The sequence below is a fragment of the Embiotoca jacksoni genome, unplaced genomic scaffold (assembly GCF_022577435.1).
Source record: "Embiotoca jacksoni isolate LCO1_2020_lvr unplaced genomic scaffold, fEmbJac1.0.p SCAF_1, whole genome shotgun sequence".
In the NCBI taxonomy this organism is placed as follows: Eukaryota; Metazoa; Chordata; class Actinopteri; family Embiotocidae; genus Embiotoca; species Embiotoca jacksoni.
The window spans coordinates 13,111,205-13,126,493 of NW_027185229.1; the positions used below are offsets into that span (position 1 = coordinate 13,111,205).

The 15,289-nt window shown below is 40.0% G+C and overlaps 1 protein-coding gene across 1 annotated transcript in view; it reads left to right on the plus strand.

The window, feature by feature from the left end:
* plxnb1b (plexin b1b) overlaps positions 1 to 15,038 on the plus strand; it is a 110,524-nt gene extending 95,486 nt beyond the window's left edge. Inside the window, exons 28-39 of the mRNA XM_069172623.1 lie at positions 84 to 150; positions 2,326 to 2,472; positions 2,622 to 2,787; positions 3,485 to 3,588; positions 3,709 to 3,793; positions 4,457 to 4,623; positions 6,562 to 6,722; positions 6,846 to 6,993; positions 7,220 to 7,284; positions 7,826 to 7,901; positions 7,988 to 8,062; positions 12,339 to 15,038. Of these exons, the coding sequence (XP_069028724.1) occupies positions 84 to 150; positions 2,326 to 2,472; positions 2,622 to 2,787; positions 3,485 to 3,588; positions 3,709 to 3,793; positions 4,457 to 4,623; positions 6,562 to 6,722; positions 6,846 to 6,993; positions 7,220 to 7,284; positions 7,826 to 7,901; positions 7,988 to 8,062; positions 12,339 to 12,443 (1,366 nt within the window). The 3' untranslated portion in view covers positions 12,444 to 15,038. The remainder of the gene's footprint in view (positions 1 to 83; positions 151 to 2,325; positions 2,473 to 2,621; positions 2,788 to 3,484; positions 3,589 to 3,708; positions 3,794 to 4,456; positions 4,624 to 6,561; positions 6,723 to 6,845; positions 6,994 to 7,219; positions 7,285 to 7,825; positions 7,902 to 7,987; positions 8,063 to 12,338) is intronic.
* The last annotated feature ends 251 nt before the right edge of the window (positions 15,039 to 15,289 follow it).

Below are 15,289 nucleotides of genomic sequence, written 5' to 3' on the forward strand. Positions count from 1 at the left end.
GACTCGGATTGTGGTCGTAGGCTTGAAAATGTTTTCCTATGCTGCTGACGATACTGTGTGTGTGTGTGTGTGTTTCTTTGCAGAACGGAGACAGTGGTGGAGAAGCTGCTGACCAACTGGATGTCCATCTGCCTCTACGCTTTCCTCAGGGTCAGTCAACACATTAGAAAGAATTTTATATTTCTGAGGCAACAACATGATGAAATGTTATTTCAGTCAAAACTGCTGAGTGATACTTTGCTTTTCAATACGTAAGATTTAACAGGATCTGATCCTTGTTTGAGTAGATGATGACTGGTTAGAACATGGTTATAAAAGGTGCGTAAGATGCTTTATATTCCATATGTTGTTAAAATTGTCCTGAGAAGAAACCTGTTCCATTGAACTGTCTTATAATGATTTAACACCATTCAGACCAAACGCATTATGTATTTACAGCAGATTAAGAAAGTAAGAGTCCTTGAATTTTCTGACATTTTATTCTGTCGATTCATTTTAAAGGGATTAAGTTGCCAGTCTGTCCCCAAAAATCCATCATATACCGACCGATAAATCTATTTTCCATATAGCTTCCTTTAAGTTTTTTTTTTTTAAATAATTTTATTTTTGAAATTTTAAGTTTAGAAATGTTTTCAGTCTGTAATAAGTAACAAATACAGTAAGGAGAGAAACAGAGCCATAAACAATTTCACACTAAGAGCTAATATCAGCAATCAAACAAAAGAAACAAAACAAAGCAGTGGGGTAACAACTGTAAGAAGGCAGGGCAGATTCATTGATAAGGTGTGGTGACAGTGAGCGATCCCTATGTTCTCGGTTCAATTGACAATAACAACTACGTTTTTGTAGAAGTTGCAAATTTATACAACTTCCCCAATAAGAGACGGAATTATAAAACTCTCCGACTACAGAAAGGAAGGATTTCCTGTGACGTTCAGCGGAGCATTTGGTTTTTCCAAGCCATGCGACACACTCCCGCGTGGCGTGTGCAGTGTGTGCGTGTTCCATCATGTTTTTTTATTTTGTCGCTCATGTTAACTGCTGTATCAGTAACAGTGTATCTTACTCTGAACAAAGGTAATCAAAAAGCACACGTCTACTTTTTTTTATTATTACTCGTCACTTATCAGACCTCAAACATTCAATACTAATGGCCGTTATAAAAGGGAAACTCAATGATTTAATGATTGGACTGGCAGCAGCAGCACCGCTGGAGACATGCTGCCGGTGTGTGTACGCGCACACACACGAAAGCAAGCTGCAGCTGTGAAGTGTGATCTAACATCCTGTGTCCCGGGTCGAGTCTCTTGACTGAATGTTCTCATTTGGCTACTGTGTACACCGTGTAGCGAGGGAAGACGTTATTCATGAGGAAAAGGAGTTTTGACAAAATTCTTTCCGACTGAATGCAGATTGTCCAGCTCCTCCCTCAGGCCGTCTGAATACGTTTGTTGAGTGGTTTGGTGTCATCCACCATCGGGCTTTTTCTGGTCACCACAGGCTCATTACTGTGAGATTTTCTGGTCCAGTCCAGTTTGCTGTCCAAGTGCACTCCCAGGCACTCCTTCATTTGTCCTCCTGAGTGTTATCCTCCTGATCTCTTCAGGATGTCCACTGTTGCAGTTCTGGTAGCCATGCCTGCCAGTTTCAGTGTCATCAACTACTCCTTGGAGTAAGAAATACCACTCTGGAGTTGTTGGGCAACAGTAATATTGTTGAATGAATGAATGAAGTAATGCCATGGTGAAAAAACAGAGGAGAAGTCCCCCAACCAGTATGTCCAGAAATGGCCTAGCTCAAATAGTCACCTACAATAATCAGAACAAATTGACCCAAAAAAGTTGAAAAAATTATAAAAAGGCGACTCGGAACAATTGTAAAATTGCTCTGAGCCTGGTAACAGGCTCTAAAGACAGAGAATCCACACACTAAAACAACAGTTGTAAATAATATATAATATCGCAGATGTAACAGTCCATTGTAACTTTAACAGTGTAACTTAAATAGCTGATTAATGTGCAGACATATATGAAGTGCCAAAGGAAATAGATGTATTAAATACATACTGAAGGACATTGTAACGAAAACAGGCGATCGACTGACCTTCAGTCGATAGTTGAAGAATTTCTGAAAAAATACGAAGTCTAGGTTTTCGGTTTGAATTTGTAGAATGACCGTCTGCATCCTTGTCAGCCTCTTTGGCACAAAGTTACAAGCCACTGATTTAAAGTAGGTAAAAGAATGTCCTTGTCATCTGAGCCCTCCATTCTCTCCTGCTGAGTGTGTTTGGCCAGTAGTAATCGACGTGTGCGTGTGTGTGTGTAGGACTCAGCGGGGGAGTCTCTGTACATGCTGTTCAGGGCCATAAAGCACCAGGTAGATAAAGGCCCCGTTGATGCTGTGACCGGGAAGGCCAAGTACACCCTCAATGACAACCGCCTGCTGCGAGAAGACGTGGAGTACAAGACCCTGGTGAGGACAACCCAGACTTTTAAACTAAACATTCACCAGCTCCTAATGAAAGATCTCCATGACCTTTAGGAGGTTGTATTTTTTCCAACACCAATCCCCCCCCCCCCTCCCCCTTTCATTCTTTCACTAACCCCCCCTTCCGCCTGCAGACCCTGAATGTGTTGGTGCAAGGTGGAGGACTGAATGAGACACCGCCAGTGCCTTCCAAAGTGCTGGACTGTGATACCATCACACAAGTAAAAGAGAAGCTGCTGGATCAGGTGTACAAAGGCACATCCTTCTCACACCGGCCTCATGTCGACTCACTGGACCTGGGTGAGAATCTACACACACACCACATCATATACCTGACATTCAGAGCAGTTTCAAGTTTTTGGTTAAATACATTCTGGGTTTTCAACTCTCGAAGACAATTTACTTACCTACATTTACTTAAATTAATGAACTTGTGTGGAAAAAGGTCACTCCATATTTTTGCTGCTCCCAGCTCACACATTTCCTCTGACAGTGTAGTTAGACTAATTCTGAACTTGTAAATTTGCCTTTAAGGGTTTTCTTTTTATATTTGTTGAGCGGTGGCGCCCCCTACAGCAACACAAAAATAAATAGAAGCAAAGTTTATGGGTCAGTCTGTCACCTTTTTCCACCCTTTCCTGCCAATACTGTTTCATTACTGTATTTGTTGGTGATCGGTGGAATAGTGTTATGCCATTGGAGGATAGAGGAAGGACTATATATTGAGGTATACATGTGCACAGGGGCCGACATACTACAAGAGGTCAGAAACTCCATAGAGTACCTTAAAAGGTCAGTGTGTGCTGTTAATGTCATTATAGGAGCCAAAACTTCTACTGGATTTACTAGTGGAAAGGACATGAATATGTGCATGCTCATATTCTATTGTAAATTAAACACATTTAGTCAAGCACAAGGTTTTGTCATGGTTACCAGCAACCATGTCATATGTATACAAATACTGTGCTGATGGAACAGCTGCTTGTCTCTTGTTCAGAGTGGAGGTCTGGTGTTGCCGGTCATCTCATCCTGTCAGACGAGGACTTGACATCTGTGGTTCAGGGCAACTGGAAACGCCTCAACACGTTACAACATTACAAGGTCAGAATTTTGTATCTAATGCTGTGTAAAAGCATGCAACACTATCTTTCAGATGGCAAAAGGAAAAGATGGTGTTTTGGTAAAAATTTTGTTAATGGACATTTTTTTGTTGCTCGTCAGGTCCCAGATGGTGCAACAGTAGCGCTGGTCTCTCGCCACACCAAACACATTCACCATGACAATCACGACTACATAGCAGGAGAGAGTGAGTTCCCTTGAAATAATTAATCTGAAGTTTTTTTTAATTTTTTTTTTATCACGGTCAAGTTTAGCTGAAAAACAAGTTTAAGGGAAAAAACATTTCAAAACATTTCTGCTTTTTTTTCTGACTATTAGACACTGGATGTTTCTATGTAGGCATTTGTAACATGTGCTGCTGTTACGTTTGCCATCAAAAGCTCCCACTTGTTTTAGGATTGATTGGCTTATTATTATTGGTCAATATTTTTCCACTGAAAATTAGAGAAGGCTTCATAACGGTGTTATTTGTTCCTGCCATGAAACATTGTTTACACAAAACAGGATGGTGTAACGGACACCTCAGAATATGTGTACATGGAATGTGAAGTAAAAGATGGAGGAATGTGTAAATGAGCTGCTGATCAATCTGGAGATCAGAAAAAGCCCCTTGAGTTGAAGTACTTAAGCTGCAAAACCTATTTCCGTATTTAACCTTCTACTGAAACCTTAGTTTTGTTGATGTCAGTTTTGTAATATTAACAGTAAGTACCTTGATTTCTTTCATTGAAAACAGAAAACTGTAAGATCTTTTGTGTGGTAGCTGAAGCTGAAACGGGGCAATGATGGTAATTGAATTATATTTACTTTAAAAAAAAAAAAAAAAAAAAAAAAAAAAAAAATTGTACAGAGACTCCAATGCTGGAGGATGCAGATGAAGGTGGAGTGAGGCTGTGGCATCTGGTGAAGGCCAGTGAGGAGCCTGAATTGCCAAAACACCGCCGAGGCAGCCTGCGAGAGAGAGAAAGGGCCAAGGCCATCCCTGAGATCTACCTGACCCGCCTGCTGTCCATGAAGGTACACTGCAAAGCACACGCATGCAAATGTACACACGCACAAATACGCACACGGTCAGGTTTCTGTGCACTTGTTGAAACATGGCGTTTCATATTTCACCGAAAATAGACAAAAGAACACGGCAAATGTTAAAACTGAGAAATTTGTATTGTTTTATGGAACGTGCTCATTTTTATTTTAATGCAAGGAACACATCTCAAAAATGTTGGGACAGGGGCAATAAAAGACTGGAAAAGTTGTGTAAAGCTAAAAAAAAAAAAAAAAAAACACAACAACACCTGGTGGAACATCTCACAACTAATTAAGTTAATTGGCAACAGATCAGTAACATTATTGGGTATTAAAAAAAAGAGCATTTCAGAGAGGCAGAGTCTCAGTGAAGATGGTGAGAGGGTCGCCACTCTGTAATAAGACTGTGTGGGGGAAATGGCGTGACAATTTAAAAAGTAATGTTCCTCAATGTAAAATTACAAAGAATTTGGGGATTTCATCATCTTCAGCACTAAATAATTAAAAGATTCAGAGAATCTGGAGAAATTTCTCTACACAATGGATAAGGAAGAAAACCAGGATTGGATGGCTGGGATCTTTGTGCCCTCACATGCATTAAAGATAGCCACGATTCCGTAGTGGAAAACATTGTTTGGCCAAAGAAACACTTCTGAAAACTATTGTCTGTGAACACAGTTTATCGCTGCATCCACATATGCTGGTTAAAAATCTACCATGCAGAGAAGAAACTATATATGAAGATGATCCAGAAACATGCAAAGAAGTGCTTTCTCATTTTAGATGAACTGAGGTGAAGTGGAAAACAGTCCTGTGGTCTCGGATTCCTTTTTAAGAATCATTGACGCTGCATCCTCCAGGTTACAGAGGAGAGAGAACCTCCAGCTTGTTATCAGCGCTCAGTTGAAATCCCAGCATCTGTAATGGTACAGGGATGCATTAATGCACATAGCATGGCTACCTTGCATATCTGGGAGGGAAATATGAATGCTGAACGATATATACAGGTTTTGGAGAAACATATGCTGCCATGCAAAAAGATGTTGCCTGGATCAGCCTTGCTAATTTCAGCAAAACAATACCAAACCGCATTCTGCACGTATTCCAACTGCATGGTTCTCCAGTAGAACGGTCCGGTTGCTAAACTGACCTGCCTGCAGTCCAGACCTGTCACCCATTTTAAAAACATTTGCGCACCATTAAATGAAAAAAATACGACAAAGGAGACCCTGAACTGTTGAGCAACCGAAATCCTATAACACACAAGAATCTGACAACATTTCACTTACATTTGGGAACTGAGGAGACAAGTTGCTGGAGATTTCAGTGTGTTTTAAAAAGAAGAGGAGATGGAGAACGGTGGTAAACATTCCCCCGTCCCAACTTTTTTTTGAGACGTGTTACTCATTCAAAATGAGCACATATTTTTAATAAAACAATCAGATTTCTCAATTTCAACATTTGATATGTTGTCTTTGGTCTATTTGCAATTAAATATGGGTTCATGGGATTTACAAATCATCGCATTCTGTTTTTATTTACATTTTACACAGCTTCCCACTTTTTTTTAGAAATGGGGTTGTATTTAAAGATTAATTTAGTAAGCTTGACATTCAAATGGACAAAGAAAAAAAAATGTGTTCACGTATCCTTCATTTAACTGCACATATTGTCCAAACATAAAGCGCAGGATCCAAAGTTTGCTTTTTTTTTATAAAAGATTTTATTTTATGCAAGGTGTTTTTTTCAACCAAAATTAAAGACAAAGTTTTGACAGGATAAACATCTGTTCCACACTGTTACTAAGAGTCTTAAAACCACAAACCGATTTTTTTTTTTTTTTTTTCTCCCAACTTGTGTAGTTACTAAGTTTGCAAGGCAGAATCTTCACACGTTATGTTTGACTCTTCCTCCTCTTACGTTTCTCAGGGGACGCTGCAGAAGTTTGTCGACGATCTGTTCACGGTGATCCTTAGCACCAGCCGTCCTGTCCCGCTGGCTGTCAAATACTTCTTTGACCTACTGGATGACCAGGCGGGACAGCATGGCATTTCTGACCCAGAGACGATTCACATTTGGAAGACCAACAGGTACATTTATAAACTGACGCAGAAAGGCTGGCAGTTAGAAGAGTCGAGGAGGACGGGGACAGTAGAAACCACAAATGAGTCTTTCCGATTGGTATAATATTCACACCACCCCTGTTTCCCCAGTCTTCCTCTGCGTTTTTGGATCAACATAGTGAAGAACCCTCAGTTTATCTTTGACGTTCAGGCCTCGGACCATGTGGACGCCGTTCTCTCTGTCATTTCCCAGACCTTCATGGACTCCTGCACCATTGCGGAGCACAAGCTCGGGCGGGTGAGTAGTCTTTGTCTGCTGGTTTTGTTCTGCCAACAAAAATCTCTTTCTAGATGAGAATGAAGTAAAAGAAAAGATTGAATTGGCACAACCTTTTGAGGGAGTATTGAGCAAGCTGCAGTCGAGTGACGGTGTTCCAGTTGCCTTGAATGGAATTAACATCAACATAAGCGAGCCTGCTGCTACTTCTGTCTTTGAATCCATTTTTTCTTCTCTTTTTGAACAGGATTCTCCCATCAACAAGCTGCTGTATGCCAGAGACATCCCCCGCTACAAACAGATGGTGGAAAGGTTGGCACAGCTTCAGCCTAAACCTTATATTTGGATTAAAACTGATTCCAGAACAGCTCCTTAGCTAACAATAAAAAGATGTGTTTCAAAATATGATTTGGAATAAAATGATCCCATATTTATACGTCCCAGCTGGCGACAGCAGTGACCCGGGTCTTAATGATTTTGGATTGTCGAGCCATCTGTCCTTCCTATTCTCAATAACATGATCTCCCACAAGTGCCTTGAGGGATTTTTTTTTTTTTTTTTTTTTTCACATCTGGCACAAATTTTCAATTGGACTTAAAGATGAATTGATTCGATTTTGCTGGTGAAAGGTCACTGTGACCTCACGTTCGTCCCACGGACGTAAACGGCAACTTAAGTGATTAGCGGAGGCATACAACTACTCGCGTGACTCCAGTTTGCCATGTAACTCGCACAAAAAGATTATGTTTTCATCGAAAATGCTTTTCTGTAAGCAGCTGATCCTAGGTTTTGTGTGAATAAGAATGCTTGCATTCACTTCATAAAGTGTTGATTACTACAATGGACATTGCAGGTACTACGCCGACATCAGGCAGACTATCTCGGCCAGCGACCAGGAGATGAACTCTGCTCTGGCTGAATTGTCCAGGGTGAGTACATCCACAGTTCACAGAACGGAGACATGTTGTACACTTGTGCACAGTGTGACATCTCACCTGAATCCTTTGTGTTTTAGAACTACTCCGGAGAGCTCAACTACCTGGTCGCACTGCACGAGCTCTACAAGTACATCAACAAATACTACGACCAGGTGCGTTTATCACTCATACCAGCCAGTAGAAGTGGAACAGTACATCATAGCACGATAGAAATACATGATGACGTGCGCTGAGGAGAATGGCTTACAATAAAAACGGAATGGCTTAGAATAAAAAAACAAAAAAACATTTCATACACAAAATGCTGTAGGTCAGTATGAATTATTTACTCAAAACTCCCGCTTAAAAGTTTTGTTTTGTGCATCGGATGAATGTAACCAAGTATATTCATTCAGGAACAAAAGAAAAAAAGTTGCGTTTATAAGATACAACACACAACGAAAGCAGTGGTTCACTGCCTTTTAGCTTCTGACCCCTTACGACAACAACAACAAAAAAACAGTGTTGGGGCTCTTTGTCACATTTGAAAATGATTATTTGACATGACTCCATTTCAGTTAGTGGTGAAACTTTCAATATTTCACTGCAAGGTCCAAATTAGAGAAAATTTTAGGACATTTATTCAAATGTGGCACAAACATTCACTATGTTCACTCAGTCGAGGATGAACTAAATTGGATTTTGGTGGTCAAAGGTGAAAGTCACTGACCTCACATCTGTTCCATTCTTGTAAAGACCCAAAGAATGCCTTGGTGGAATTTCTTCAAATATGGCAAAAAATTTAATTTGGACTCAAGGATGAACTGATTAGATTTGAATGGTCAAAGGTCACTGTGACTTGTTTCAATATTGTAAATATGAAATTTCAGAAAGGCTTTGAGGGACTTCTCTCAAATACAGCGCAAATGTTTACTTGGACTTAATGATGAACTTATATGATTTTTATTGTCAAAGGTTAATGTCACTGTGACCTCACAGCCATCCTATTCTAGTCAGCGCCATGCGATAACTCGGGCACTTAATTTCAAATTTGGTCAGATACTGATGTGATAACACTAATCCTGGGTGTCCACTTTGACACTGCCATGAACAATCATGGCAATCATAGGTCCTCTGTGCTGTCGAGGGGAAGACTCACATTTTAGAATTGTCTGCTATCAAGGCTGCGACTTTGTGTTATATCAGAATCGGCTCAATTGGCCAAGTCTGTGAACACATAGGGATTCTTTAAAATTCAATTCAATTTCATTTATATAGCGCCAAGTCACAACACAAGTTATTTCATGGCACTTAACATATTAAAGTCCTTACAGCAAAACTTTACAACATTATACAGAGAAACAATTCAACAATTCCCACATAAGCTAGGAGGGGAAAACTCCTCTTTAAGGGAGAAAACCCTCCAACAGAGGGAAGGAAAAACTGCTTCTTAACAGGAAGAAACCTCCGACAGAACCAGGCTCAGAGGTGGGCGGAGCCATCTGCCTCGACCGGTTGGGGTGAGAGGAGAGCAGAGAGAGAAAAGGACAGCATAGAGATCCAAAACATGAACTGTTGGTGGGGCCGACAAGCGCAGGGCAGAGAGATGTAGCTCCATGGCCGGAGACATCTGCAAAAGAAAGAAAAGAAACACGAGTGAGGAAACTGAATGGAGAGACAACAGACAATAAGCAAAAACTATGGGAGAGAAAAAGCATGAAGTTAAGGAGATGTGATGGTGAGATATGAGTGTATAGAGAGTGAAAGTGAGAGGAAAGAAGCTCAGTGTATAACGAGCTCCCCCAGAAGCCTCGGCCTATAACAGCATAACTAAGGGATGGTTCAGGATCAGCTGAGCCAGCCCTAACTATAAACTTTATCAAAAATGAAAGTTTTAAGTCTAACCTTAAAGCTAGAGAGTTTGTCTGCCTCTCGAACACAAACTGGGAGCTGGTTGGTTCCACAGGAGAGGAGCCTGAAAACTGAAGGCTCTGCCTCCCATTCTACTTCTGTAAACTCTAGGAACCACAAGCAGGTCATCATTCTGAGAGCAAAGTGCTCTGTTAGGATGATATGGTTCTGTCGGATCTCTGAGATAAGATGGAGCCTGGTCATGAAGAGCTTTGTAAGTCAGCAGGAGAATTTTAAATTTGATTATTGATTTAACAGGAAGCCAATAAAGAGAAGCGAAAACAGAAGAAATATGATCTGTCTTGCTAAATCCCATCAGTACTCTTGCTGCAGCATTTTGGATCAACTGTAAGACTTTTAATGAATAATTTGAACATCCCAACAACAAGGAATTACAATAATCTGGCCTGGAAGTAACAAATGCATGAATTTGCTTTCTGCATCACGCTGAGGAAGGATTTTCATTATTTTAGTAATAATACGTAGATGAAAGAAGGCAGTCCAGGAGACTTGCTGTATATGGTAGATAAAGGACAAATCCTCATCAAAGATGACTCCAAGGTTCCTCACAGTGGTGCTGGAGGCCAGGACAATGTCATCCAGGGTAACTAAGTGATTAGAGCAAGAGTTTCTGAGGTGTTTAGGACCAAGTACAATAACTTCCGTTTTGTCTGAATTTAGAAGCAGGAAGTTTTTGGTCATCCAGGCCTTTATGTCTTTTAGACAGGCTTCAAGTTTTACTAACTGATTAGTTTCATCTGGTTTTATAGAAAGATACAGCTGCCTGTCATCTGCATAACAATGGAAGTTTATGCAGTGCTTCCTGATGACATCTCCTAATGGAAGCATGTACAAAATAAAAAGTATTGTGCCTAACACTGAGCCTTGTGGAACTCCATAACTAACTATTGTTTGTCTGGAAGACTCATTGTTGACATGGACAAACTGGAGTCTATCTGATAAGTAGGATTTGAACCAGTCTAATGCAGTTCCTTTTATCCTTGTAAAATCTTCTAATCTCTGTAATAAAATAATGTAATCAATCGTATCAAAAGCAGCACTGAGGTCCAGAAGAACAAGTACAGAGACGAGTCCATTATCTGAGGCTAATAAAAGGTCGTTAGTAACTTTCACCAGTGCTGTTTCTGTGCTATGATGAACTCTAAAGCCTGACTGAAAATCTTCAAACAGATCATTCCTTTGTAAATGATCACAGAGTTGATTTGCAACAACTTTTTCAAGGATTTTAGAAATAAATGGCAGGTTGGAAAATTGGTCTGTAGTTTACTAAAACAGCTGGATCAAGAGTAGACGTTTTAAGTAAAAGGCCGTACGAAGAGCTTTCTTATATGATATTAGACTATCGTTGCAGGCCAGGTGAAATTCTTCTAAATTAGTGGAACGCCATTTCCTTTCCAGCTTTCACGTTGCCTGCTTAACAGAGAGTAATTGTGAATCTGGTTCATGACTCTCTTCTTCAGAGGGGCGACATTATCTCGAGTTGTGCGCAGAGAGGCTGCATTGTTTTCTACAAGATGATCCACTTGTGTGGGAATAAAGTCGACGTAGCTGCCTTCCACTGTTTTGGCACATGGTACTGAAGAACATAAACATGTTATCCCTTCCTTAAACTTGGACACAGCATTATCAGACAAACATCTACTGTAATGGAATTTATTCCTTCATGCTGTGTAGTCCATTATTGTATCTTCAAATGTAATGAAAAAAAGTGGTCCAACAAAAGAGGGTTTTGAGGAAATATGATTACATTTTCAGTTTATTGAAAATGATGTCATATGAGTCTGGACAAACATGGATGTAATCTGCAACTAGAAGGGTTGGCGGAGCCTTACAATTGAGAGGTGGTAATCGTAGATTATAAACTGCAGCTGCAATGTTGTAATTGTACCAGTTTATTATGATTGAGGAGTTTGGGTGCCAATAATGGAAAAGGAATAGGTCTAAACAAAATCTCTTCTCATTTGGAGATTTAATGGTTGAGTAATAGTTTTTGGTTTCAATTGCAAGAATTAAAGTATAAATATTTAGTAATTCTGTGAATTTTGGGGTCTTTGGACCCCTCAAAAAATACCTCTCCCTCAAACTGTGAATTACTAAAGTTATTTTCAGACACTGTTTAAAATTGTAAAATAATTTGATGAATACTTTGAGCTTTTTAAAAACTGGCCATATAATATGCATACCACTAACAAGAATATCATATGTATCTCAAAGATGATGGACCGTAAATTACACTAATGTATCTTTAACTCTATGCTCAAGAGATGTCCATGTGGTGTTTTCTTTATGCCAAAAGACATGTGACAGAAATAAGCAGTCCATGCAATGGTTGAGTATCTCTGTTTTCAAACTGTAGAGAAAGCCTGACAGTCTAAAGAGGTGGATCCAGACAGCCAGGCACATTTTTGCATGTTTATAGACCTACACCTACCGAGTTGCATCTAAACCACTGAGGCACCAGGGGATTTTCCTTTCTATCTTCTCAATCTTTTCTCATCTTCATCGTCCTCTCACTAGATCATTACGGCCCTGGAGGAAGACACCACGGCTCAGAAGATGCAGCTCGGTTACAGACTGCAGCAGATTGCCGCTGCTGTGGAAAATAAAGTCACTGACTTGTGACAGAGGAGAAATTGTTACTGCAAAAGGCATGGGGGTGGGAGAGGATTTAAGGAACAGCCCCCCCTGGTGGTTGAACCGAAAATCAGGAGAGCAATGGATAGACATATGGGTACATAGACAGACTCTTCTTTTTGAGGCAGGAGGGTGAGAGTTAGTTTTTTTTTTTTGTTTTTTTTTTTTTACTATTTTAAAATAAGGATCAGAAGAGATTGGTTGGCATTAAAGTTCACTTTCCCAGCACCTTTTCTGTTTTTGGTGTTTGCTAAGGAGGCTTCATTGATTTGACAGCTCGAACACTTTGAGGCCCTTAGCTCACTGTAGAAACAGGACAGTACATGGACACTGAACAAACCTGGACTAAACAAGACTGGACATATAAAAGAGAACAGTCGGGCCTGTTTCTACAGAGGAAGTCGGAGTGTGTGTTTGATTTCCACATAACGTGCTGGAGTCAAGTATGTAAAAGAAAAGCTGGTATACAGCCAGATAACCTGATTTGACAGATTAAATAGGGATTTTATGTCACTGTTTTCCCTGCGGAGTTAGTCTTATGAAGCGGTACCTCTTATGCCTTGTGTGCTTGTCGCTGCTGTATGGTCAGAGGTTATAATTTTTTGTGTATATGCTGATTTGTGTGTGTGTGTGTGTGTGTGTGTGCGTGCGTGCGTGCGTGCGTGCGTGCGTGTGCGCACCTGCGCAGTTATCCATACTGACCAATCTACATCCTGAATTGTCATATTTCTGGTCTCTTGCACAAAGTATTAAAGTAACTGGGTTTTTTTTATTTTTATTTTTTTTAATCTTAACAGCAAGCAGTATTTTGAAAACACAGAAAACTAGACTTTATGATTATTTTTTTTCACATTTTAGAACAAAACCTTGGTCGCAACTTAAACCAAGTATCAAGAGAGTTTAATAAGTCACTACCAGTCTCTGCCTCAGGCTACTGTGCTGCACCAACCGCTCTCTTGTGATGTTGTTGACCCAACAAAAACATTACGTGTACCATTCAGGTACCTCCATTTAGCAATACTACAGCACCTCGCGGATATGCCCTTAAAAACCATTTTCATTTGCAACATACATTTCAGACATTTGTTGTTCATTATTTTCTTCCCTGTGTGTGAAATTGGAAGCCAGAACCTGCTTTATTTCAAGGTACTTAAAACCCTGACTGAGTTTGCCGTTTTTTTTTTTGTTTTTTTTGCTTGTAAAATTATTCATGTAGATGTGTCTATCGTGAACAGGTCACTGCAAAGTCGATAGAGGAAAAACAGAACTCCTTCCATGAAGAAACTCATTTTAATGAAGTGCAGTCCTAGTGTGCACCGCGGTGTTTTATTGTGTATTTCTATTTTGTACATGTTTTAACAATCCTGTTAGGTTATGTATTTAATCATGGCTCACCTTGTTGCACTCCCCAACACCAGGCAATGGTACGTGTTTAAGTTTGTTGGTACATCGTTGTCGGTGAACAGTTTCTGTCCTGAACACGAGATGCCGCTGTTGTCACATCCCGCATCTCTGCGTGTTCTTTTTCAACTTGATTGTGTACCACGACTGGTTCAGTAGATGTAGTTGATCTTTTCACACTGTTCGGCTTTCAGTTAGGACAGAGAGTTTTCATAAATGACCTTATGTTTGCTGATGTTATACTTACTTGACAAATGTTGAAGACTGAGATGAGTTCCTGGGTTTTAGGAGTGCTGGGTATGATTGGGCATTTGTTGACGCTGGTCTTGTGTCAAACTCTTATTTCCCGTTTACGTCGTGTTTGCTATAGCGCTGCTCTTTGTGGGGATTTGTGGGGTGGGGATTCGTTTGGGCGACGGTTAGTAATCTTCGACGTAACTGGTTTGGGTTCAGGTTATTGCGGAGGGAAACCCAAATTGATGGGGAAAAGAGTTTGACACAACACCAGGACTGATATAAGTTTTAATTGAGTGTATATACACATTTTTCAGAAAATGTCTTCATTTTCTCAAATCCACCATTGTTTCATGTTGTTTTGATGCACGTATCTGAACAAGCTTTAAATCACAATATCTGAGAAGACGAGACAGCAACTGTGCTCCTCCAGTCAGTACTCTAGTCAGAGCTTCAGGCTCTTAAAAAGTAATGAGGTTTGATGCCCAGACCTGTTCCCTGATTAAAAATATGACCGTGAAATGGATTTTCTTTTCCAAACGGCCTCATTTGTGTTCATGCTTCCCCCGAAGTGTTGATGTGTTAGTTTGAGCCTGAAGTGTGTCTTTTCCAGGCTCAAGCTCGGCATGAGAAAATGCAGCCTATGGGATTTTCACTACATTACATAATGCCGCAACTAATGACTCATGATCAGGTGGTTATTTCCGTCATACACTTCACAAAGCTCGGTAATGATCAAGATGAGCCATCTAAAAGAAAACTTTAACTGTTGTTAGGCTGTACAAAAATGGCAATGTAGAGCAGGCTCTGCAAGGAGCAGTTTTAAGGATTATCTAATTTTGTGTGTTAATATCATTGTACATACTGATTGAAAATGTAACTAGTGATTTAACCTGTTTACTAAGAGATGGTGCAAATTCTCACAGATGTAATAAAATATTCTTAAAATGATCTGGCTATTTCTTTCTTTCTTCCAAATACATATGAATAACATTGACTCTCTAATGCTGTTTGTAAGAGTATTAGTGTTTGAAAACAGACAGCTGTGGTCCCATCTGTAATAAAGGTTTGACCAGGGCCAGACAATCTGATGCTCTGCAAGAACGAGGTACTAGTTGTGTGCATATATTAAATATTTATATAGCCTATATAACTCTTATACATAAGTCTGTAAGTCCATATTGACCAATCTACATTAT